Source organism: Leuresthes tenuis, unplaced genomic scaffold (assembly GCF_036924035.1).
Source record: "Leuresthes tenuis unplaced genomic scaffold, fLeuTen1.0.hap1 SCAF_16, whole genome shotgun sequence".
Classification (NCBI taxonomy): domain Eukaryota; kingdom Metazoa; phylum Chordata; class Actinopteri; order Atheriniformes; family Atherinopsidae; genus Leuresthes; species Leuresthes tenuis.
This window is the reverse complement of record NW_027325370.1, coordinates 725227-746416: the sequence shown is the minus strand read 5'-3', so window position 1 is coordinate 746416 and position 21190 is coordinate 725227. Positions and strand designations below refer to the sequence as shown.

The 21190-nt window shown below is 48.6% G+C and overlaps 2 protein-coding genes across 3 annotated transcripts; one reads left to right on the top strand and one right to left on the bottom strand.

Moving 5' to 3' along the window:
• Positions 1-2860: 2860 nt before the first annotated feature.
• Positions 2861-6951, bottom strand: uxt (ubiquitously-expressed, prefoldin-like chaperone). Its single transcript, XM_072366841.1, has 6 exons — positions 6666-6951; positions 6177-6258; positions 5972-6039; positions 4986-5093; positions 4852-4915; positions 2861-3726 (listed from the first exon to the last, which is right to left on the bottom strand). The coding sequence occupies exons 1-6, from the start codon at positions 6767-6769 to the stop codon at positions 3664-3666; spliced, it is 489 nt and encodes a 162-aa protein (XP_072222942.1). The 5' UTR covers positions 6770-6951; the 3' UTR covers positions 2861-3663.
• Positions 6952-8082: 1131 nt separating this feature from the next.
• Positions 8083-20403, top strand: cdk20 (cyclin dependent kinase 20). Of its 2 annotated transcripts, XM_072367757.1 has the most exons (8): positions 8083-8610; positions 8786-8899; positions 10950-11138; positions 11349-11470; positions 11824-11886; positions 13442-13565; positions 19867-20022; positions 20143-20401. In XM_072367757.1, exons 1-8 carry the CDS (start codon positions 8536-8538, stop codon positions 20332-20334), a joined length of 1035 nt encoding a protein of 344 aa, XP_072223858.1. In that variant the 5' UTR covers positions 8083-8535; the 3' UTR covers positions 20335-20401. The 2 variants fall into 2 exon arrangements, with proteins under 2 accessions (XP_072223858.1, XP_072223859.1); XM_072367758.1 differs by lacking the exon at positions 13442-13565 and having other exon boundaries at positions 20143-20403.
• Positions 20404-21190: the final 787 nt, after the last annotated feature.

Genomic DNA, 21190 nt, shown 5'->3' with positions numbered 1-21190 from the left:
GTCAGGTTAGCCGCAGTTTAAACCCGCGGCTTCCGGTGGCAGCAGGAGGCAAAGTTTTAATTTACCGGAGCAGAACAAGGAGGGGAGACGGGCAAAGTTTTAATTTACCGGAGCAGAACAAGGAGGGGAGACGGGCAAAGTTTTAATTTACCGGAGCAGAACAAGGAGAGGAGACGGGACCGCTCACTCTCAGGAGTTTACAAGCTGTTTCCGGTCTTTATTCACTGAAAATGTTCTGTGGAAGGAGGAAGGTGTTCAGTAACTTTATTATCTTTAAAACTTCATAAGAACCAAACATCTTCTGTTGGTCAGTTAGCTCCAGAACCTGCTGGTTCTGACCCGACCTCAGGTGAGCAGAACCAGGTACAGCCCATCTGGCCTGGGAACAGGTTTCCCTCCTGGACCTGTTGGTTCTGACCCGACCTCAGGTGAGCAGAACCAGGTACAGCCCATCTGGCCTGGGAACAGGTTTCCCTCCTGGACCTGTTGGTTCTGACCCGACCTCAGGTGAGCAGAACCAGGTACAGCCCATCTGGCCTGGGAACAGGTTTCCCTCCTGGACCTGCTGGTTCTGACCTGACCTCAGGTGAGCAGAACCAGGTACAGCCCATCTGGCCTGGGAACAGGTTTCCCTCCTGGACCTGTTGGTTCTGACCCGACCTCAGGTGAGCAGAACCAGGTACAGCCCATCTGGCCTGGGAACAGGTTTCCCTCCTGGACCTGCTGGTTCTGACCCGACCTCAGGTGAGCAGAACCAGGTACAGCCCATCTGGCCTGGGAACAGGTTTCCCTCCTGGACCTGCTGGTTCTGACCCGACCTCAGGTGAACAGAACCAGGTACAGCCCATCTGGCCTGGGAACAGGTTTCCCTCCTGGACCTGTTGGTTCTGACCCGACCTCAGGTGAACAGAACCAGGTACAGCCCATCTGGCCTGGGAACAGGTTTCTCTCCTGGACCTGCTGGTTCTGACCCGACCTCAGGTGAACAGAACCAGGTACAGCCCATCTGGCCTGGGAACAGGTTTCCCTCCTGGACCTGCTGGTTCTGACCCGACCTCAGGTGAACAGAACCAGGGGTTTTACAGCCCATCTGGCCTTTCCTTTCATCTGTCCAATGAAACGTCTCTTTAAATTCAATGACCAATCAGAGCAGTCTTTGCTTTAAAGGGGCGGAGCTTCTGTTGGTGACGGAAGATTTGTTTTTAGAGCTGAAAATGACTCTTTATACAGATTATTAGACTATGTTTTTTCTTTATTCTGTGTTTATTGTTCAGTTCTGACTTTAATGACATTTTCTGCTGTTTTCACTCATTTTTTCAAAGACTTGAATGCATAAAAACATTCATCTTCTGTGGCTCTGAAGGTGTTTTTGGGCAGAAACATTCTCACCTGGTGAAGTTTCTTTGATGAGATGGAAGTGAAAAAACCGCTCTGTGCTTTTCCTCATCATGAAACTGGAAGCACGACGTCTGAAAGTCTTCTTGAGTTTTTAGTTGTTCATGGAGACCAAAGTTCCTTCGTGTAACTGCCTGGAAACACTAAAGGTGCCATAAAAAAAGAATAAATCTGACTAATAAGAAGAAAAAGAAGAAGAAACTCTAAACAGAAACATTTACATTTCTTAATATCTTCTGATGAGGTTAAGATAGAAGGAAGGATGGAGTTAAAACCCTGTGTGGAGCAAAACATCTGGAAACATCAGCATCAAACACTTGAAGAACAAAAACTGAAGAACCTTTTTGTCACGACTTTTGCTTTGAGTCATTTCCGGTTTTATTTTGAAACTTCCTCTTGGTTCAGGTACCTTCCTCCTGTGTCTGACGGTCTTCCCTGAGCCCCAAAGTGTTTCCACCTGTTGGCTCCTCTTCTGCTCACATCGTCTCCCTTGTTTTGAGCCTCAAGTCTTGAGTTCCTCTGTTTGCTCTGTGGAGATCCTGCTGTTTCTATTAATAACCTTTGAACTCGAGACACTTTTCAGATGAGAGAACCAGGAAGAAGAAGTCCAGGTGACCTCATTCAGCTCCGAGGATCACCTGCAGTGAGACAGAACCCAGCTGACCACCTCCGATTCAATCAAACTTTATCCCTATCAGGCGTTTCAGACAGACAGGAAGCGCTCCAACACCTCCAGAACCCGGACGGGTCCAATTACAACGGCTTCAGGTGATTTAAAACGTCAAGAAATCAAAACTGACATGTAAATATTAGTTTACAAGTAAAACAAATTGACAAAAAGGAAATGCAGTGTAACTGATGTTCAGCCGAGTGATTTTAACTAAAAACTAACAGGAAACGAGTGAAAGAACCAGATTAAAACTAAAGAAACAGAACCAAAGGTCAGACTGCGACTGAAAAAGTGGGTGAACTTAATCAGAATAAGAAGATCAATAAGTCCAGAAAGATCAAACTCTGAAGAATCCAGAAACTCAGCGATCAACTTTGTGATTTACAGGATGTTCCAGGTTCTCCTGATCAGAACCATCAGCCCAAACATAAATAACATCAATATTTCTGCACAAACTCATCAAAAACCTCAGAAATTCAAATTTAAAAATAAAATACACTTAATCAGAGGGTTTGCGCTTTTGTTTTGAAAGGAAACAATCGCGCTGCGATTGACTTCCGGTTAACTTCAAACACGCGCTGTGACTGACTTCCGGTTAACTTTAAACACGCGCTGTGATTGACTTCCGGTTAACTTTAAACACGCGCTGCAGCAACAGGAAGGAAACGTCAGACTGCTTCAGAGCCGCCAAAATAAAACCACTTCCGGTTTACAACTTTTTATTCAGCTCATGTAGACAAACAAAAAATGTTGTTTAATCACATATTTAAAAATAAATATTTTGGTTTAAAACATGAAACATTTGCAAAACAATCGGAAAATAAAAGTCATTAAAGGTAAAAATACACGTGGAAAATAGCCAAAAATGAGAATCATCACTTTCATATTTCAGATGTTTTTGTTGCTGAAGCAGCTGAAATATGATTTATATAATATTATATATATAAATATAGTCAATCTTCCTCCATTCAGAGCTCCTCTTAAAAAACAGCCAATTTAAGCCGGAACCTGAAGGGATTTTAAATGTTTTCTCCTCTGAAACTGTTTGGAAGTCCAGCAGAAATCTCATTTAAAAACAGCTCAAAGTCTGAGACTCAAACCGAACAGAAGCTGATTTTCTCCTCAGTCTATTTCAAGAGCCTCCAGCTCTTTCTTCAGCAGCCTGTTCCCATGGCAACAGGCTCCATGTTCATCGCCATCCAAAAGTAAACGGACGGCCGGTTGTCTGGTGGCAGTAAGTTACAGGATCCAGATGTTTGTGGGCCAAAAAAAACAGAGAAATGATTCATCTGGAAAACAGGAAAAACATCTGGAAAGAAAGTATTTATTTAAAGTTTAATCTGGAAAATCTCCAAAAGAAAAACTGTTTTCAGAAAGATTTTAAACCACATATTTGATAATAAAAATAAAGTTTAACATGAAAAATGTTTTCATAAAACATCACTTCCTGTCACAGCAGCCTGAGCAGGAAGTGATGTCACACCCAGGCTGAAGCGGGCGCCGTCTGACTCGGTATTTGTCCTCATCCCGATTGGACGTCTGTCAGGATGCAGAGCGCCACCGGTTCCTCCGATTGGTCTGAACTGGCGGTGAAGAGCCTAGAAAACTTCTCTTCTTCTGCTCTCTGGCTGGTCAGTCAGACCCTGCAGCTCCCGCAGACCCTGAACAGGAGAAGAAGAGAGCAGATTAATCACCTGCAGAGACTCTGACCACAGAGAGGAGGCGGGGACAACTTCCTGCTGCTCCGCCCACATGACCACAGAGAGGGGGCGGGGACAACTTCCTGCTGCTCCGCCCACATGACCACAGAGAGGGGGCGGGGACAACTTCCTGCTGCTCCGCCCACATGACCACAGAGAGGAGGCGGGGACACCTTCCTGCTGCTCCGCCCACATGACCACAGAGAGGGGGCGGGGACACCTTCCTGCTGCTCCGCCCACATGACCACAGAGAGGGGGCGGGGACACCTTCCTGCTGCTCCGCCCACATGACCACAGAGAGGGGGCGGGGACAACTTCCTGCTGCTCCGCCCACATGACCACAGAGAGGGGGCGGGGACAACTTCCTGCTGCTCCGCCCACATGACCACAGAGAGGGGGCGGGGACACCTTCCTGCTGCTCCGCCCACATGACCACAGAGAGGGGGCGGGGACAACTTCCTGCTGCTCCGCCCACATGACCACAGAGAGGGGGCGGGGACACCTTCCTGCTGCTCCGCCCACATGACCACAGAGAGGGGGCGGGGACAACTTCCTGCTGCTCCGCCCACATGACCACAGAGAGGGGGCGGGGACACCTTCCTGCTGCTCCGCCCACATGACCACAGAGAGGGGGCGGGGACAACTTCCTGCTGCTCCGCCCACATGACCACAGAGAGGGGGCGGGGACACCTTCCTGCTGCTCCGCCCACATGACCACAGAGAGGGGGCGGGGACACCTTCCTGCTGCTCCGCCCACATGACCACAGAGAGGGGGCGGGGACAACTTCCTGCTGCTCCGCCCACATGACCACAGAGAGGGGGCGGGGACAACTTCCTGCTGCTCCGCCCACATGACCACAGAGAGTTTACACAGCAACATAAAGCGGCTCTAAAGCAAAGTTCCCAGCAGGCTCAGCGGCTTGATGGCGTTCTCTGATCAGAGAAACGCATCAAAGACCGTTTCAGCTGTCAAACGCCCACAAAAAGTAAGAAAATATTCAAATCTGTGAAACAAATGAGTAAAAACGTCAGTAAAAACCAACTGACTGAGCCCTGATGAGGCTGATTCATCATGTCTGAACTGACCTCCAGCACCATGCGGATGTGGGCTTTGATCTTGGCCGAGTCTTTGGTCAGCTGCTCCGTGAAGCTGAAACACAAACCTAGCGTTAGCAGGTTAGCATCGAGCTAACAAACGTCTGAAATGATGGAGAACTCACGCCGTCAGCTGACTCGTCTTCCTGTCGATGAATCGCAGAGCTTCATCGTGCGTCATCTCCACGAAGAAGCCAAAGCCGACCTGCACGAAGATCCTGGACGAGTCCTCGCTGACGGAAGAGGAGAGGAGGGGGGGCGGGTTTAAGTTTCTGTGACCGAGCGGATGTGTGGTACACAGAGCCATCAGGGACCAACATTATTATTTCTGTTTCTGTATTTATCAGACGCTTTTATCCAAAGAGACTTACAGATGAAGATATAACAGCTTTATAAAGCTAACAATAAGCTCCATAGAAGGAACCCAGGAGTCCGACTCTGTCAGAGGGGACAGAGTAGAGATAGGGTGCAGGCATAGAAGGAAGTGCAGAAAGATAAAGTGCAGAGATGGAGGGGGGAGGGAAGTACAAGGTAAGTGCTGGGATAGGAGATGCTCTCTGAAGAGCTGGGTTTTCAGGAGCTTCTTGAAGATAGACAGGGACGCCCCTGTTCTGGTAGCGCTCGGTAGGTCATTCCACCATCGTGGGACGACACATGAACAGAGTTTGGATTGTCTTAGGCGTGGTGTAGGAGCTGCTAGACGACAATCCTGGGACCAACGGAGGGACCCAGTTGGGACAGAAGCCTTTGCAACAGCATTATTTATGTCTAATATTACTTGCATTAAGGTCATGAGTGTGTTGTCTGATCAGGAAAGGTTCGTTTATTGTTTGACATGGTGATGCAGTGTCTAAGTCTCACCAGCAGAGGGCGTTCGCTACACTATGAACAGGGACAAGGGAAATCTCGCGAGAATACGCTGTGAGAACGGGAACACACCTGAGTGTGAAGATCTGTGTGGCACAACGCCATAAATAATATATATTTTTGGCTTTTTGCAGAACAAAAATAAAAGACTTTCAAATTAAATGTGTAGTGGAGGACAACTGGACTTTGTACCACGCCACACATGCACGCCGCCGCCATTCTGCTGCAGATGAAGGTAACTTACACTTCAGCCTGAACGTAGAAGTTACAGCCGAGGTCAACATCTGCCTTCAGCCGCTGAGAGCCCGCCTCCTGCAGGAACACAGCACTGTGACGTCACTGTGACATCACTGACCTCACGGAATCAGACCAACACAACATGATCTGAAGAAATGACATGAAATGTCCCAGAAACATGAGGAAAAACCCTGAAGAAATACTGTGTGCACCTGCAGACTCTGTATGGTGTTCTTCAGCTGCAGGTACTGAGACATCTTCTCGTACACCTGGTCCCGCTGCTCCAGCACCTTCCTGTCAGACAGAACCACACTTCATCAGCAGCAAATCTGCTTCTGAAGTGCTTCTATAATATATACAGAGCTCCGAAAGGTTTATAAAATAATTTTTAAGAAGGCCAACATTTCCTAATAAAGTGTCTTTAATTATTTGAAAATATTAATATTCCTACAAAAAAAAGTAAATGTTTAAAAAAATCTGAATGTGTTTGGGATATTTTTTCATTAAATATTACACTTTAATGTAACTCATTAATAATAAAAAATGATCAGATTATAGAAAATACATTTTAAAAAAGTACTTTGGTAGAATTTAACTAAGTTTTTTAGGATGATTTCTCCCAAATAAACAGCTCAGCTTCATCTAAAAGCAGCAAGAACACAAAGAACAGACTCAGATTAAAGTGTTTCAAAGGGTCTTACTGCAGGTCTCTCCTCAAAACTTCGTTGATGAACGCTTCATACTGCAGCACCTTCTGCTCCGCGTTAGCATTAGCATTAGCATTAGCATCAACCGGCGGAGTCATGTTCACCGTTTCTTCCCAAAATTCAAATTAAATCCAAATGACCTCCAGCTGCGGTGAAGGTGAAGTTCGCTGGTCCCTGCTGAAGCTCTCCCGGGAGTTAAATGTAACGTTTCTGCACCTTAAACTGTTGGCTTCGCGCGGTTAGCATTCAGAAATCGCACATAAACAACACTCTGCACCGGAAATACATCAACGGGAACTTCCGCATTTCAGCATAAAAGCCCGCAGAGACGCAGACTGAATTAGAAGGAAAATGTATATTTTGGAGTCAAACACGTGCGGTTTAAAGCTTGAATTTCATCCTCTCCCTTCGGGATGTGCAGGATGGGATAGAACTTGGGTCAGGGACGGGTTTTTAATCATCCTTTTTATGCTCTTTGGTCACATTTTGTTGTCGTTTTTCCCGAGTTCTTCTCTCACTTGTTCTCTGCTTATTAGTTCTTGATCCTCATGTTCGTGAGGTTACTGAATCAGATTTATTTCCAGGTTAAAAGGTTAAAAAATATGCTGGTTCAGTAACAGTTTTGTGATTTTTAAATAAAAGTTTCTTATTGTTTTTAAATTGTGATTAGAAGAACTTTTTTAATTACCTTTATTTAGTGTCCAACATGTACTAAATAATTCAGAAACATACGTTCAGAAATGTACAAAAGAGAGCAAAATAACAGACTTAAAAAATGTAGGCAAACAAAATTAAGATAAATCGAAACAGACTAACAGGATTCATGAGAATATCTGTGAGTGAAGCAGAAACTTCTGGCAAAAAGGGATTAAAACTTCAATAAAGCAACAGGAAGTTTGTTAAGTGAGTTAAAACAGAAGCAAGACAAACATTTAGATAAGACAACAAAACTTATCAACATTACTTGGATTTATAAGCATAATGGCATAAACTACATGGTCGTAATGTCACAACACACACGCATAAAGAACAGAACAGGTGTCTCAGTATCACCGGACAGTGGAAAGTTCACATGGAGCCGAAGAAGAAAACGTTAAATATGTTAAATAATAAGTTAAAGTTATATTCAGACTGACAGAAAACATCTTGTAAGCAAGACAAAAGAAAATAATAGATTAAAATAACTTTTTTTTATAAAAAAAATATATTAAATAATTACGTCACCGTAAACAAACATGGCGGACAGGTGGCTCCAAAGACACAAAGAAACACAAATACATTCTTTATATGTCTATGGGTGGCTCTCCGTGTAACACATTTTTAAACCGTAGAAAGGCAAAAAGAAGAGAACTGTGACTCTGTTTCTTTACTTCCTGTTCAGTCCGACACTCTTTACAACACTTCCGGTTTGCTGTTTTGGCTTAGCTAGCTTAGCCCTCACGTTGCCAAGGCAACGTGAACTAGGTTAATTTCGGTGCGATCGACTTCTTCAGTAAACGTGGATTGTTCTTATAAAACGGATTGTTTTGCCATTGTTTTAAGACGCCGAATTAAAGTTATTCGATTTCTCTCCGTAAGAAGTTGAGTAATTATTAAGTAACTTTATGTTTTAATTGAGCCGAAATGCGAAGTGCCTTGAAAGGCTTCTTCTTTCAACGGAGCACGTCGTTCGTTTCTATCTCAGCCTTTTAGCGCCTGTTTCACACATTTGAGATTAAACTTAAATGCGATTTAAAGTGAAACCAAGGAAAATAAGATGATTTAAAAGACGTTTTTCTGCAGAAAACACCAGGATGTTTTGTGAACACAGACAGCTGTGACAGAAGTAAAGACAGTAGTTGGTGGTTTGACTGCTGAGGAGATCATGGAGCAGTACAGCATCCTGGGTCGGATCGGTGAAGGAGCTCACGGTATTGTCTTCAAGGCCAAACATATCGAGGTAATGACTGAAGTCGTCACCTGTACTTTGGTTTGGAGCTGGAGGAAACAGCTGGGGTTAGGGTTAGAGTTAGGGTTATCCCTAACCTAACTGATGGATCCGCCTGGAACTGATTTCTGATCAGCTGCAGGGCGTAAAGGTGTAACCTGTGTCAGTGAAGTGTGTTTTCTGTCAGACAGGAGAGACGGTGGCTCTGAAAAAGGTGGCTCTGCGAAGGCTGGAGGACGGCATCCCCAACCAGGCTCTGAGGGAGATCAAGGCCCTGCAGGAGATCGAGGACAACCAGCACGTGAGTCGATGTTTGAACTGCTGGAACAGTACCTTCAAAGATTTCACAGAAGAAGAAAAGCCAGAGGTTTACGGAGGTCTTTCAGATAATCTGCCAGCAGGTGTGTTACAACCCAGCTCTGCCCAGGGTGGTTCAGGTGATCCTCAGGGCAGAGTAATGGTTCCTGAAGGCGTTTCACCTCCAGCCTCCAGGTGATCCTCAGGGCTGAGTAATGGTTCCTGAAGGCGTTTCACCTCCAGCCTCCAGGTGATCCTCAGGGCTGAGTAATGGTTCCTGAAGGCGTTTCACCTCCAGCCTCCAGGTGATCCTCAGGGCTGAGTAATGGTTCCTGAAGGCGTTTCACCTCCAGCCTCCAGGTGATCCTCAGGGCTGAGTAATGGTTCCTGAAGGCGTTTCACCTCCAGCCTCCAGGTGATCCTCAGGGCTGAGTAATGGTTCCTGAAGGTGTTTCACCTCCAGCCTCCAGGTGATCCTCAGGGCTGAGTAATGGTTCCTGAAGGCGTTTCACCTCCAGCCTCCAGGTGAGGTGATCCTCAGGGCTGAGTAATGGTTCCTGAAGGCGTTTCACCTCCAGCCTCCAGGTGAGGTGATCCTCAGGGCTGAGTAATGGTTCCTGAAGGCGTTTCACCTCCAGCCTCCAGGTGAGGTGATCCTCAGGGCTGAGTAATGGTTCCTGAAGGTGTTTCACCTCCAGCCTCCAGGTGATCCTCAGGGCTGAGTAATGGTTCCTGAAGGCGTTTCACCTCCAGCCTCCAGGTGAGGTGATCCTCAGGGCTGAGTAATGGTTCCTGAAGGTGTTTCACCTCCAGCCTCCAGGTGAGGTGATCCTCAGGGCTGAGTAATGGTTCCTGAAGGCGTTTCACCTCCAGCCTCCAGGTGATCCTCAGGGCTGAGTAATGGTTCCTGAAGGTGTTTCACCTCCAGCCTCCAGGTGATCCTCAGGGCTGAGTAATGGTTCCTGAAGGTGTTTCACCTCCAGCCTCCAGGTGATCCTCAGGGCTGAGTAATGGTTCCTGAAGGCGTTTCACCTCCAGCCTCCAGGTGATCCTCAGGGCTGAGTAATGGTTCCTGAAGGCGTTTCACCTCCAGCCTCCAGGTGAGGTGATCCTCAGGGCTGAGTAATGGTTCCCCTCTCAGCTGAAAGGTTCTTCAGCTCTGAACTCGTTGGTGGGTCGGTCACCTGACCAATGAGGGGGTTTTACGTGTTTACCTGTCTGAAAGGGCATGTTTTGGTCACATGATCCGAGGCGTGAACCCTCCTGGAAGCTGATACCTGAGACTGAGATCCGGTTTAACACAGATGCTTCTCTGACACCTCCCTGGAACCAGAATTTGGACTTTACTGTCCTCGGGTCCGTTCTCCTTCAGATGGAGGTGAGCTGCTGGGTCTGGAGCTGAGGTTCTGGTTCTGGTTCTCTCCTTTATAAAGGTCCATCACTTACGACACCACTCTGGGTGAAGCAGCCTCTGCCTGAGGGGGTTCTCCTGCCACAGTGTGTTTGCTCCGGTTCTTCTTCTCTTCTCTAACTGTGTGGTTTGGTCCAGGTTTCTTCTCTGGTTCTGTAAAGGCCCAGTTTGGACGTCCACAGAGTGTTGGAGCAGGTTCTGGTCTGTCTGGAGGTTTCTGTGAAACTCCAGGGTCCAGGTCCTCCTGATGTGATCCATCAAAGCCTCCACTTGAGTTTGGATCCCACATTTCTGAACCAGTGTCTTGGTTCTGTTAAAGATGTAGAGACGTGTCCAAAGTTAACATTTCTGGGTTTATAAGGTTTATATTTTAATATAAACCTTTTAAACCGGACCTGGAACAGAACAGAAGCTGCTGAATAAATCAGTGAATAATCAGAATGAAACAGACTCTCTGGGAGTGTTTTGGCTCATTACTCTAACATCTAACCTCTGACACAGCACCTGCTTTGGACTGGACCAGAACCAGAACCGGTCCATCAGAGCTTTGATGGTATTTTGTGACTCATCTGAACATGTTTGGTTTCTTTAATGAAGAAAACGAAGCTGCTTCACGTGTTTTTGTCTCTCTGGGACTCTTCAGGTGGTGAAGCTGAAAGACGTCTTTCCTCACGGCACCGGCTTTGTCCTGGTGTTTGACTTCATGCTGTCGGACCTGTCTGAGGTCATCAGGAACTACCAGCGACCTCTGACCCCGGCTCAGGTGAAAGGTTACATGATGATGCTGCTGAAGGGCGTGGCCTTCCTGCATCACAACAACATCATGCACCGGGTGAGCGCTCACATTGTTTGGTTTGTGAAGGCTGGACTTTCCATGACTTTCAAGGACTTTCCAGGACTTTTCATGACTTTCCAGGATTTTCCAGGATTTTCCAGGACTTTCCATGACTTTCCAGGACTTTCCATGACTTTCCAGGACAGGTCAGATAGGTTCAGACAGTCGCTGATGTGCGTGTGCATGTGTGTGTGCGCGTGTGTGTAGGACCTGAAGCCAGCCAACCTCCTCATCAGCTCCTCCGGTCACCTGAAGATCGCAGACTTTGGCCTGGCCAGGCTGTTCAGTGACCATGGCGACAGACTCTACAGCCACCAGGTGGCCACCAGGTGAGCCCAGGCTCCGCCCCCTGGTTATTTTCACACAGGTGTGTGTTTGTGTGTGAGTCCACAGCTTTGAAATGCTGGTGAATATTAACCCTCTGATAACCCGTCACTCAGACCTTTTCACCTTATCCAAGCCACGCCTCTTTGGTAATCCTAACCAACCAATCAGAGGAGGCCCAGCGCTGTATCTGTGTGTTTACTAGCAGCAAGTCAGCGATACAGAATCAGCTGAGAATTTAGCTGATCCGATCAGTCGCTGGAATAATTGATTACCTGAATGATCCTGTGCTGCGGCCCTGGCAGTGATGTCAGCTCTCCATCACAGACGGTTTTTCCTCTACGCTTTGTGTGTTCAGGTGGTACAGAGCGCCGGAGCTGCTGTACGGAGCCAGGAAGTACGATGAGGGAGTCGACCTGTGGTAAGAATACTGGCCCCGCCCCCAAAAACCCTGCTGTCAATCACCTGCTGTCAATCACCTGCTGTCAATCACCTGCTGTCAATCATCTGCTGTCTATCACCTGCTGTCAATCACCTGCTGTCAATCACCTGCTGTCAATCACCTGCTGTCAATCATCTGCTGTCAATCACCTGCTGTCAATCACCTGCTGTCAATCACCTGCTGTCAGTCACCTGCTGTCTATCACCTGCTGTCAGTCACCTGCTGTCTATCACCTGCTGTCAATCACCTGCTGTCAATCACCTGCTGTCAATCACCTGCTGTCAATCACCTGCTGTCAATCATCTGCTGTCAATCACCTGCTGTCAATCACCTGCTGTCAATCACCTGCTGTCTATCACCTGCTGTCAATCACCTGCTGTCTATCACCTGCTGTCAATCACCTGCTGTCAATCACCTGCTGTCAATCACCTGCTGTCAATCACCTGCTGTCAATCATCTGCTGTCAATCACCTGCTGTCTATCACCTGCTGTCTATCACCTGCTGTCAATCACCTGCTGTCAATCACCTGCTGTCAATCACCTGCTGTCTATCACCTGCTGTCAATCACCTGCTGTCAATCACCTGCTGTCAATCACCTGCTGTCTATCACCTGCTGTCTATCACCTGCTGTCAATCACCTGCTGTCAATCATCTGCTGTCAATCACCTGCTGTCAATCACCTGCTGTCAATCATCTGCTGTCTATCACCTGCTGTCAATCACCTGCTGTCAATCACCTGCTGTCTATCACCTGCTGTCAATCACCTGCTGTCAATCACCTGCTGTCAATCACCTGCTGTCTATCACCTGCTGTCAATCACCTGCTGTCAATCACCTGCTGTCAATCACCTGCTGTCTATCACCTGCTGTCTATCACCTGCTGTCTATCACCTGCTGTCAATCACCTGCTGTCAATCATCTGCTGTCAATCACCTGCTGTCAATCACCTGCTGTCAGTCACCTGCTGTCAGTCACCTGCTGTCAATCACCTGCTGTCAATCACCTGCTGTCTATCACCTGCTGTCAATCACCTGCTGTCAATCATCTGCTGTCAATCACCTGCTGTCAATCACCTGCTGTCAATCACCTGCTGTCAATCACCTGCTGTCAATCACCTGCTGTCAGTCACCTGCTGTCAATCACCTGCTGTCAATCACCTGCTGTCTATCACCTGCTGTCAATCACCTGCTGTCAATCATCTGCTGTCAATCACCTGCTGTCAATCACCTGCTGTCAATCACCTGCTGTCTATCACCTGCTGTCAATCACCTGCTGTCTATCACCTGCTGTCAATCACCTGCTGTCAATCACCTGCTGTCAATCACCTGCTGTCAATCACCTGCTGTCAATCATCTGCTGTCAATCACCTGCTGTCAATCACCTGCTGTGACCCTGTTAATGTTTGTAAGGTCAGATGCCTGAGAGTCCCTGTAGTGCTCACAAACGAACCAGCAGGGGGCAGCAGCAGCCTGTGACTGCGTGTGTGTGCGTGTGTGTGTGTGTGCACGTGTGTGTGTGCATGTGCGTGTTTTAGGGCGGTCGGCTGTATTTTCGGGGAGCTGTTGAACTCCTCTCCTCTGTTTCCTGGAGAGAACGACATCGAACAGCTGTGCTGCGTCCTCAGAGTGCTGGGAACACCGACCCGGGACAGCTGGCCTGTAACACACTCACATGCACACTCACATGCACACTCACATGCACACACTGTGTTCCCTCATGTTCATACAACCAGAACCGGGTCTCTACAGAACCTTAACCTCCAGATAACGCCCTTTAAACCTACTGCTCCTCCACATCGTGTCCAAACACTCAGAATAAGATCTGAATGATGTCTTGGAGTCAGAAATGTGTGCTGGTTCTGTTCAGGTGCTGTTCAGGTTCTGTTCAGGTGCGGTTCAGGTGCTGTTCAGGTGCTGTTCAGGTTCTGTTCAGGTTCTGTTCAGGTGCTGTTTATGTGCTGTTCAGGTTCTGTTCAGGTGCTGTTCAGGTTCTGTTTATGTGCTGTTCAGGTGCTGTTCAGGTTCTGTTCAGGTGCTGTTCAGGTGCTGTTCAGGTGGTGTTCAGGTTCTGTTCAGGTGCTGTTCAGGTGCTGTTCAGGTTCTGTTCAGGTTCTGTTCATGTGCTGTTGAGGTTCTGTTCAGGTTCTGTTCAGGTGCTGTTCAGGTGCTGTTCAGGTTCTGTTCAGGTGCTGTTGAGGTGCTGTTCAGGTTCTGTTCAGGTTCTGTTCAGGTGCTGTTCAGGTTCTGTTCAGGTGCTGTTCAGGTTCTGTTCATGTGCTGTTCAGGTGCTGTTCAGGTTCTGTTCAGGTGCTGTTCAGGTGCTGTTCAGGTGCTGTTCAGGTTCTGTTCAGGTGCTGTTCAGGTTCTGTTCAGGTTCTGTTCAGGTGCTGTTCAGGTGCTGTTCAGGTTCTGTTCAGGTTCTGTTCAGGTGCTGTTCAGGTGCTGTTCATGTGCTGTTCAGGTTCTGTTCAGGTTCTGTTCAGGTGCTGTTCAGGTTCTGTTCAGGTTCTGTTCAGGTGCTGTTCAGGTGCTGTTCAGGTTCTGTTCAGGTTCTGTTCAGGTGCTGTTCAGGTGCTGTTCAGGTGCTGTTCAGGTGCTGTTCAGGGGTCATGGTATTCAGACCCTGCGCCGACCTTCATGAGGCTCAGCAGTGTTCTGCCATAAAGACAAAGACCCGTCTCCACCCACGGGACGGAGTCTGGAGTCTCTAAAGTTCCTGTAAAGGTGTTGGCATCCTACTGAAGTTCTGTAGGTGGTGGGCGTCTTGTAGAGTCATGTGAGTTATTGGGGTTCTCCTGGCGGACTTATTGAAGAAATGCTGGACTTGTACAGGAGGTTTTGTTGGTTGTTGTAGAACTTTAAAGGTTTTATTGAGTTCTAGAGGAACGTGTGAGAGCTTATGTTGGGTTCTCCTGTTGGGTTCTCGTGTTGGTGTCTCAGAGGAGATGTCGGGATCTCGTGTTGGTGTCCCAGAGGAGATGTTGGGTTCTCCTGTTGGGTTCTCCTGTTGGTGTCCCAGAGGAGATGTTGGGTTCTCGTGTTGGTGTCCCAGAGGAGATGTTGGGTTCTCCTGTTGGTGTCTCAGAGGAGATGTTGGGTTCTCCTGTTGGTGTCCCAGAGGAGATGTTGGGTTCTCGTGTTGGTGTCCCAGAGGAGATGTTGGGTTCTCCTGTTGGTGTCCCAGAGGAGATGTTGGGTTCTCCTGTTGGTGTCTCAGAGGAGATGTTGGGTTCTCCTGTTGGTGTCTCAGAGGAGATGTTGGGTTCTCGTGTTGGTGTCTCAGAGGAGATGTTGGGTTCTCGTGTTGGTGTCCCAGAGGAGATGTTGGGTTCTCGTGTTGGTGTCCCAGAGGAGATGTTGGGTTCTCCTGTTGGTGTTCCAGAGGAGATGTTGGGTTCTCCCGTTGGTGTCCCAGAGGAGATGTTGGGTTCTCCTGTTGGGTTCTCCTGTTGGGTTCTCATGTTGGTGTCCCAGAGGAGAAGTTGGGTTCTCGTGTTGGTGTCCCAGAGGAGATGTTGGGTTCTCGTGTTGGTGTCTCAGAGGAGATGTTGGGTTCTCATGTTGGTGTCCCAGAGGAGATGTTGGGTTCTCCTGTTGGTGTCTCAGAGGAGATGTTGGGTTCTCGTGTTGGTGTCTCAGAGGAGATGTCGGGTTCTCGTGTTGGTGTCCCAGAGGAGATGTTGGGTTCTCTTGTTGGTGTCCCAGAGGAGATGTTGGGTTCTCATGTTGGTGTTCCAGAGGAGATGTTGGGTTCCCGTGTTGGTGTCCCAGAGGAGATGTTGGGTTCTCATGTTGGTGTCTCAGAGCAGATGTTGGGTTCTCATGTTGGTGTCTCACAGGAGATGTTGGGTTCTCCTGTTGGTGTCTCAGAGGAGAGGTTGGGTTCTCCTGTTGGTGTCCCAGAGGAGATGTTGGGTTCTCCTGTTGGTGTTCCAGAGGAGATGTTGGGTTCTCCTGTTGGTGTCTCAGAGGAGAGGTTGGGCTCTCCTGTTGGTGTTCCAGAGGAGATGTTGGGTTCTCATGTTGGTGTCTCAGAGGAGATGTTGGGTTCTCCTGTTGGTGTCTCAGAGGAGAGGTTGGGTTCTCCTGTTGGTGTCCCAGAGGAGATGTTGGGTTCTCGTGTTGGTGTCCCAGAGGAGATGTTGGGTTCTCCTGTTGGGTTCTCCTGTTGGTGTCTCAGAGGAGATGTTGGGTTCTCCTGTTGGTGTCTCAGAGGAGATGTTGGGTTCTCCTGTTGGGTTCTCCTGTTGGTGTCTCAGAGGAGATGTCGGGTTCTCGTGTTGGTGTCCCAGAGGAGATGTTGGGTTCTCCTGTTGGTGTCCCAGAGGAGATGTTGGGTTCTCGTGTTGGTGTCCCAGAGGAGATGTTGGGTTCTCGTGTTGGTGTCCCAGAGGAGATGTTGGGTTCTCGTGTTGGTGTCCCAGAGGAGATGTTGGGTTCTCGTGTTGGTGTCCCAGAGGAGATGTTGAGTTCTCGTGTTGGTGTCCCAGAGGAGATGTTGGGTTCTCCTGTTGGTGTCTCAGAGGAGATGTTGGGTTCTCCTGTTGGTGTCCCAGAGGAGATGTTGGGTTCTCGTGTTGGTGTCCCAGAGGAGATGTTGGGTTCTCCTGTTGGTGTCCCAGAGGAGATGTTGGGTTCTCCTGTTGGTGTCTCAGAGGAGATGTTGGGTTCTCCTGTTGGTGTCTCAGAGGAGATGTTGGGTTCTCGTGTTGGTGTCTCAGAGGAGATGTTGGGTTCTCGTGTTGGTGTCCCAGAGGAGATGTTGGGTTCTCGTGTTGGTGTCCCAGAGGAGATGTTGGGTTCTCCTGTTGGTGTTCCAGAGGAGATGTTGGGTTCTCCCGTTGGTGTCCCAGAGGAGATGTTGGGTTCTCCTGTTGGGTTCTCCTGTTGGGTTCTCATGTTGGTGTCCCAGAGGAGAAGTTGGGTTCTCGTGTTGGTGTCCCAGAGGAGATGTTGGGTTCTCGTGTTGGTGTCTCAGAGGAGATGTTGGGTTCTCATGTTGGTGTCCCAGAGGAGATGTTGGGTTCTCCTGTTGGTGTCTCAGAGGAGATGTTGGGTTCTCGTGTTGGTGTCTCAGAGGAGATGTCGGGTTCTCGTGTTGGTGTCCCAGAGGAGATGTTGGGTTCTCTTGTTGGTGTCCCAGAGGAGATGTTGGGTTCTCATGTTGGTGTTCCAGAGGAGATGTTGGGTTCCCGTGTTGGTGTCCCAGAGGAGATGTTGGGTTCTCATGTTGGTGTCTCAGAGCAGATGTTGGGTTCTCATGTTGGTGTCTCACAGGAGATGTTGGGTTCTCCTGTTGGTGTCTCAGAGGAGAGGTTGGGTTCTCCTGTTGGTGTCCCAGAGGAGATGTTGGGTTCTCCTGTTGGTGTTCCAGAGGAGATGTTGGGTTCTCCTGTTGGTGTCTCAGAGGAGAGGTTGGGCTCTCCTGTTGGTGTTCCAGAGGAGATGTTGGGTTCTCATGTTGGTGTCTCAGAGGAGATGTTGGGTTCTCCTGTTGGTGTCTCAGAGGAGAGGTTGGGTTCTCCTGTTGGTGTCCCAGAGGAGATGTTGGGTTCTCGTGTTGGTGTCCCAGAGGAGATGTTGGGTTCTCCTGTTGGGTTCTCCTGTTGGTGTCTCAGAGGAGATGTTGGGTTCTCCTGTTGGTGTCTCAGAGGAGATGTTGGGTTCTCCTGTTGGGTTCTCCTGTTGGTGTCTCAGAGGAGATGTCGGGTTCTCGTGTTGGTGTCCCAGAGGAGATGTTGGGTTCTCCTGTTGGTGTCCCAGAGGAGATGTTGGGTTCTCGTGTTGGTGTCCCAGAGGAGATGTTGGGTTCTCGTGTTGGTGTCCCAGAGGAGATGTTGGGTTCTCGTGTTGGTGTCCCAGAGGAGATGTTGGGTTCTCGTGTTGGTGTCCCAGAGGAGATGTTGAGTTCTCGTGTTGGTGTCCCAGAGGAGATGTTGGGTTCTCGTGTTGGTGTCCCAGAGGAGATGTCGGGTTCTCGTGTTGGTATCTCAGAGGAGATGTTGGGTTCTCGTGTTGGTGTCCCAGAGGAGATGTTGGGTTCTCGTGTTGGTGTCCCAGAGGAGATGTCGGGTTCTCGTGTTGGTATCTCAGAGGAGATGCTGGGTTCTCGTGTTGGTGTCCCAGAGGAGATGTCGGGTTCTCGTGTTGGTGTCTCAGAGGAGATGCTGGGTTCTCGTGTTGGTGTCCCAGAGGAGATGTCGGGTTCTCCTGTTGGTGTCTCAGAGGAGATGTTGGGTTCTCCTGTTGGTGTTCCAGAGGAGATGTTGGGTTCTCCTGTTGGTGTCTCAGAGGAGATGTTGGGTTCTCCTGTTGGTGTCCCAGAGATGTTGGGTTCTCCTGTTGGTGTCCCAGAGGAGATGTTGGGTTCTCGTGTTGGTGTCCCAGAGGAGATGTTTGGTTCTCGTGTTGGGTTCTCCTGTTGGTGTCCCAGAGGAGATGTTTGGTTCTCGTGTTGGGTTCTCCTGTTGGTGTCTCAGAGGAGATGTTTGGTTCTCGTGTTGGGTTCTCCTGTTGGTGTCCCAGAGGAGATGTTGGGTTCTCGTGTTGGTGTCCCAGAGGAGATGTTTGGTTCTCGTGTTGGGTTCTCCTGTTGGTGTCTCAGAGGAGATGTTTGGTTCTCGTGTTGGGTTCTCCTGTTGGTGTCCCAGAGGAGATGTTGGGTTCTCGTGTTGGTGTCCCAGAGGAGATGTTGGGTTCTCATGTTGGTGTCCCAGAGGAGATGTTGGGTTCTCGTGTTGGTGTCCCAGAGGAGATGTTTGGTTCTCGTGTTGGGTTCTCCTGTTGGTGTCTCAGAGGAGATGTTTGGTTCTCGTGTTGGGTTCTCCTGTTGGTGTCCCAGAGGAGATGTTGGGTTCTCGTGTTGGTGTCCCAGAGGAGATGTTTGGTTCTCGTGTTGGGTTCTCCTGTTGGTGTCTCAGAGGAGATGTTTGGTTCTCGTGTTGGGTTCTCCTGTTGGTGTCCCAGAGGAGATGTTGGGTTCTCGTGTTGGTGTCTCAGAGGAGATGTTGGGTTCTCCTGTTGGTGTCCCAGAGGAGATGTTGGGTTCTCGTGTTGGTGTCCCAGAGGAGATGTTTGGTTCTCGTGTTGGGTTCTCCTGTTGGTGTCTCAGAGGAGATGTTTGGTTCTCGTGTTGGGTTCTCCTGTTGGTGTCCCAGAGGAGATGTTGGGTTCTCGTGTTGGTGTCTCAGAGGAGATGTTGGGTTCTCCTGTTGGTGTCTCAGAGGAGATGTTGGGTTATTGTGGAGTAGATTAAAAAAAGGTAAAGAGCATGAATAAAGGCTTAGTAGTGGTTCAATGAGATGTTGGGTTCTCCCTCTGAGAGGTTCCCCGTATCCCCAAATGGTTTGATCTTAGGGGGAGTTTTTGTGGATGTTCTAGGGGTTCCTTAAGATGTTCCAGGGATGCTGCTGTACATTTACTTTGGATTTAGTGGTTCTTTAGGGTGATTTTAGGATCTTTGAGTGGGTTCTTTTGGGGGATTTAATGAGTTTCTGTTTGAGGTTCCTTGGCTCTTTGTTTTTGTAGTTCAACTCAAGCTATTGGTGTGAACTCTGAGCTGAACCAGCTTGATTATTAAATCTGGTAAATTATTTTCATGTGAATTGAGACGTCGACACATCTGAAGTAATTCAGCTCCCATTCGTCATAATTCATCAACATTGTGATGAACAAAGTCATCAAAATATTCGTAGAACGCTGGTTAAAAATGCCTTTAGATGAAGGAACCAGCAGGTCAGCTGGTGTTAAAGAGAAGAGAAGAACTGGACCCAAACAAAACTCTGACAGTTTATCCAGACTAATGAGGTGGATTCATGAAGATGGACTCAGTTCTGGTCCCAGGTTGCCTGCTGACACCTGATCACACCTGACTTGTTTGATAGAGTGGCAGAGATAAAGCTTCATTATGGAGTTTGATCGGTTAGCCCTTTGATGATATCACAGGTGTTTCTGTCCTCAGGAGATCGCAGAGCTGCCAGACTACAATAAAATCACCTTTAAGGAGAATCCAGCCATCCCATTGGAGCAGATCGTCCCCGACACATCTCCTCAGGCCATCGACCTGCTCTACAAGTTCCTGGTTTACCCGTCCAAACAGCGCTGTGTGGCCCGACAGGTAGGAGGCAGGAAGTGGAGTTCCTCCTCATTAAATTTGGCTTTATCTGGACTCAGGTGGAAGTTAACCAGCAGCTCACTTATTGATGGAATATTAATGTATTGATCCTCCTGCCTGCAGGCGCTCCTCCATCCATACTTCTTCTCCTCTCCTCTTCCTGCTCATCACTCGGAGCTGCCCATCCCTCAGAGGGGGGGCCGACACCCCCGCCAGCGGCTCCAGGCTCCGCCTACCGACTTCTCAGTGGACCTGCCCCTGCAGAACAGCGTGGTGGACCCCGTGCAGCTTCAGCGACACGCCTCCTGGCTGTGACCCGACCTTGTCCATTAAACCTGTGAAATGAACAGAAACTGTTGCATTTTCAGCCTCCAAAGGCAGAAAATAAAGTTTAATAAAATAAAGTTTAACAAACCAACGTGATAATCATTAACCTGACAACATTTAGGTTTTAGTTCTGTTCATTCTTCTGATTCTGAATCCACCGGACGGCCAACCAAGCGCTCCCATTGGCTGTTCTGTGCCGTGATGATTAACATTCAGTTTGGCTCATATCTGCTCCGGTTCTGGTTCTGAGGGCGGCTTCATGCCTTCACCCAGGAGGTCAGCTGGTGGAAAACCGCTGGATTTTTGTCTTAAATTACCTGACTTTGTTCTCGAACCTTCAGTCTCCAATCAGAGGTGAATCTGGTCCAAACAGTTTCAGTTTTACGCTCTCGGAGGGACAGAAAACCTTCCAGGTGTTTCTGATTAATCGTCTTCTCTGTCGCCTGCTTCAACATTTGCGATTTAAGCATTTGTTCTTCAGTATCGATGAGCTCCAACTGCAAATACAGCTGCTCCACCTCGGTTGCCATCGGTTACTGTTGTTAACTGTGACCAGAAGAAAAAGCACGGATTCGGCTTTAACCTGAAACCACACAAACACACAGCCCCCCCCTACTGGCATGATGGTGAACTGCAGAGTAACCTGTTCCCTCGACGCAGAACTTCGAACGCTCAAAGACGGAGTCACGACCTTCGCTGTCGACCTGCCGGTTCGAACCCAGACCTCCACAAACTGAAGGCTCTGTCTGAGACAACCTCTGTCTCTGACCTGAATAAGACTCCGGCTGTGGTCCTGGGTTGGATCGGACCGACCTCTATTTGGACCTTGATCCATCGGTAAGAC

Bases quoted from the DNA above. Each gene is read 5' to 3' on its own strand.
- cdk20 (XM_072367757.1), top strand. From the start codon at position 8,536: ATGGAGCAGTACAGCATCCTGGGTCGGATCGGTGAAGGAGCTCACGGT. The intron at 11,887-13,441 runs GTAAGAATACTG...TGCGTGTTTTAG, and splicing joins GATGAGGGAGTCGACCTGTG to GGCGGTCGGCTGTATTTTCG. The intron at 20,023-20,142 runs GTAGGAGGCAGG...TCCTGCCTGCAG, and splicing joins AGCGCTGTGTGGCCCGACAG to GCGCTCCTCCATCCATACTT.
- uxt (XM_072366841.1), bottom strand. From the start codon at position 6,769: ATGACTCCGCCGGTTGATGCTAATGCTAATGCTAATGCTAACGCGGAG. The intron at 4,916-4,985 runs GTGAGTTCTCCA...TTTGTGTTTCAG, and splicing joins AAGACGAGTCAGCTGACGGC to CTTCACGGAGCAGCTGACCA. The intron at 3,727-4,851 runs GTCAGTTCAGAC...TCTCCTGTTCAG, and splicing joins ACATCCGCATGGTGCTGGAG to GGTCTGCGGGAGCTGCAGGG.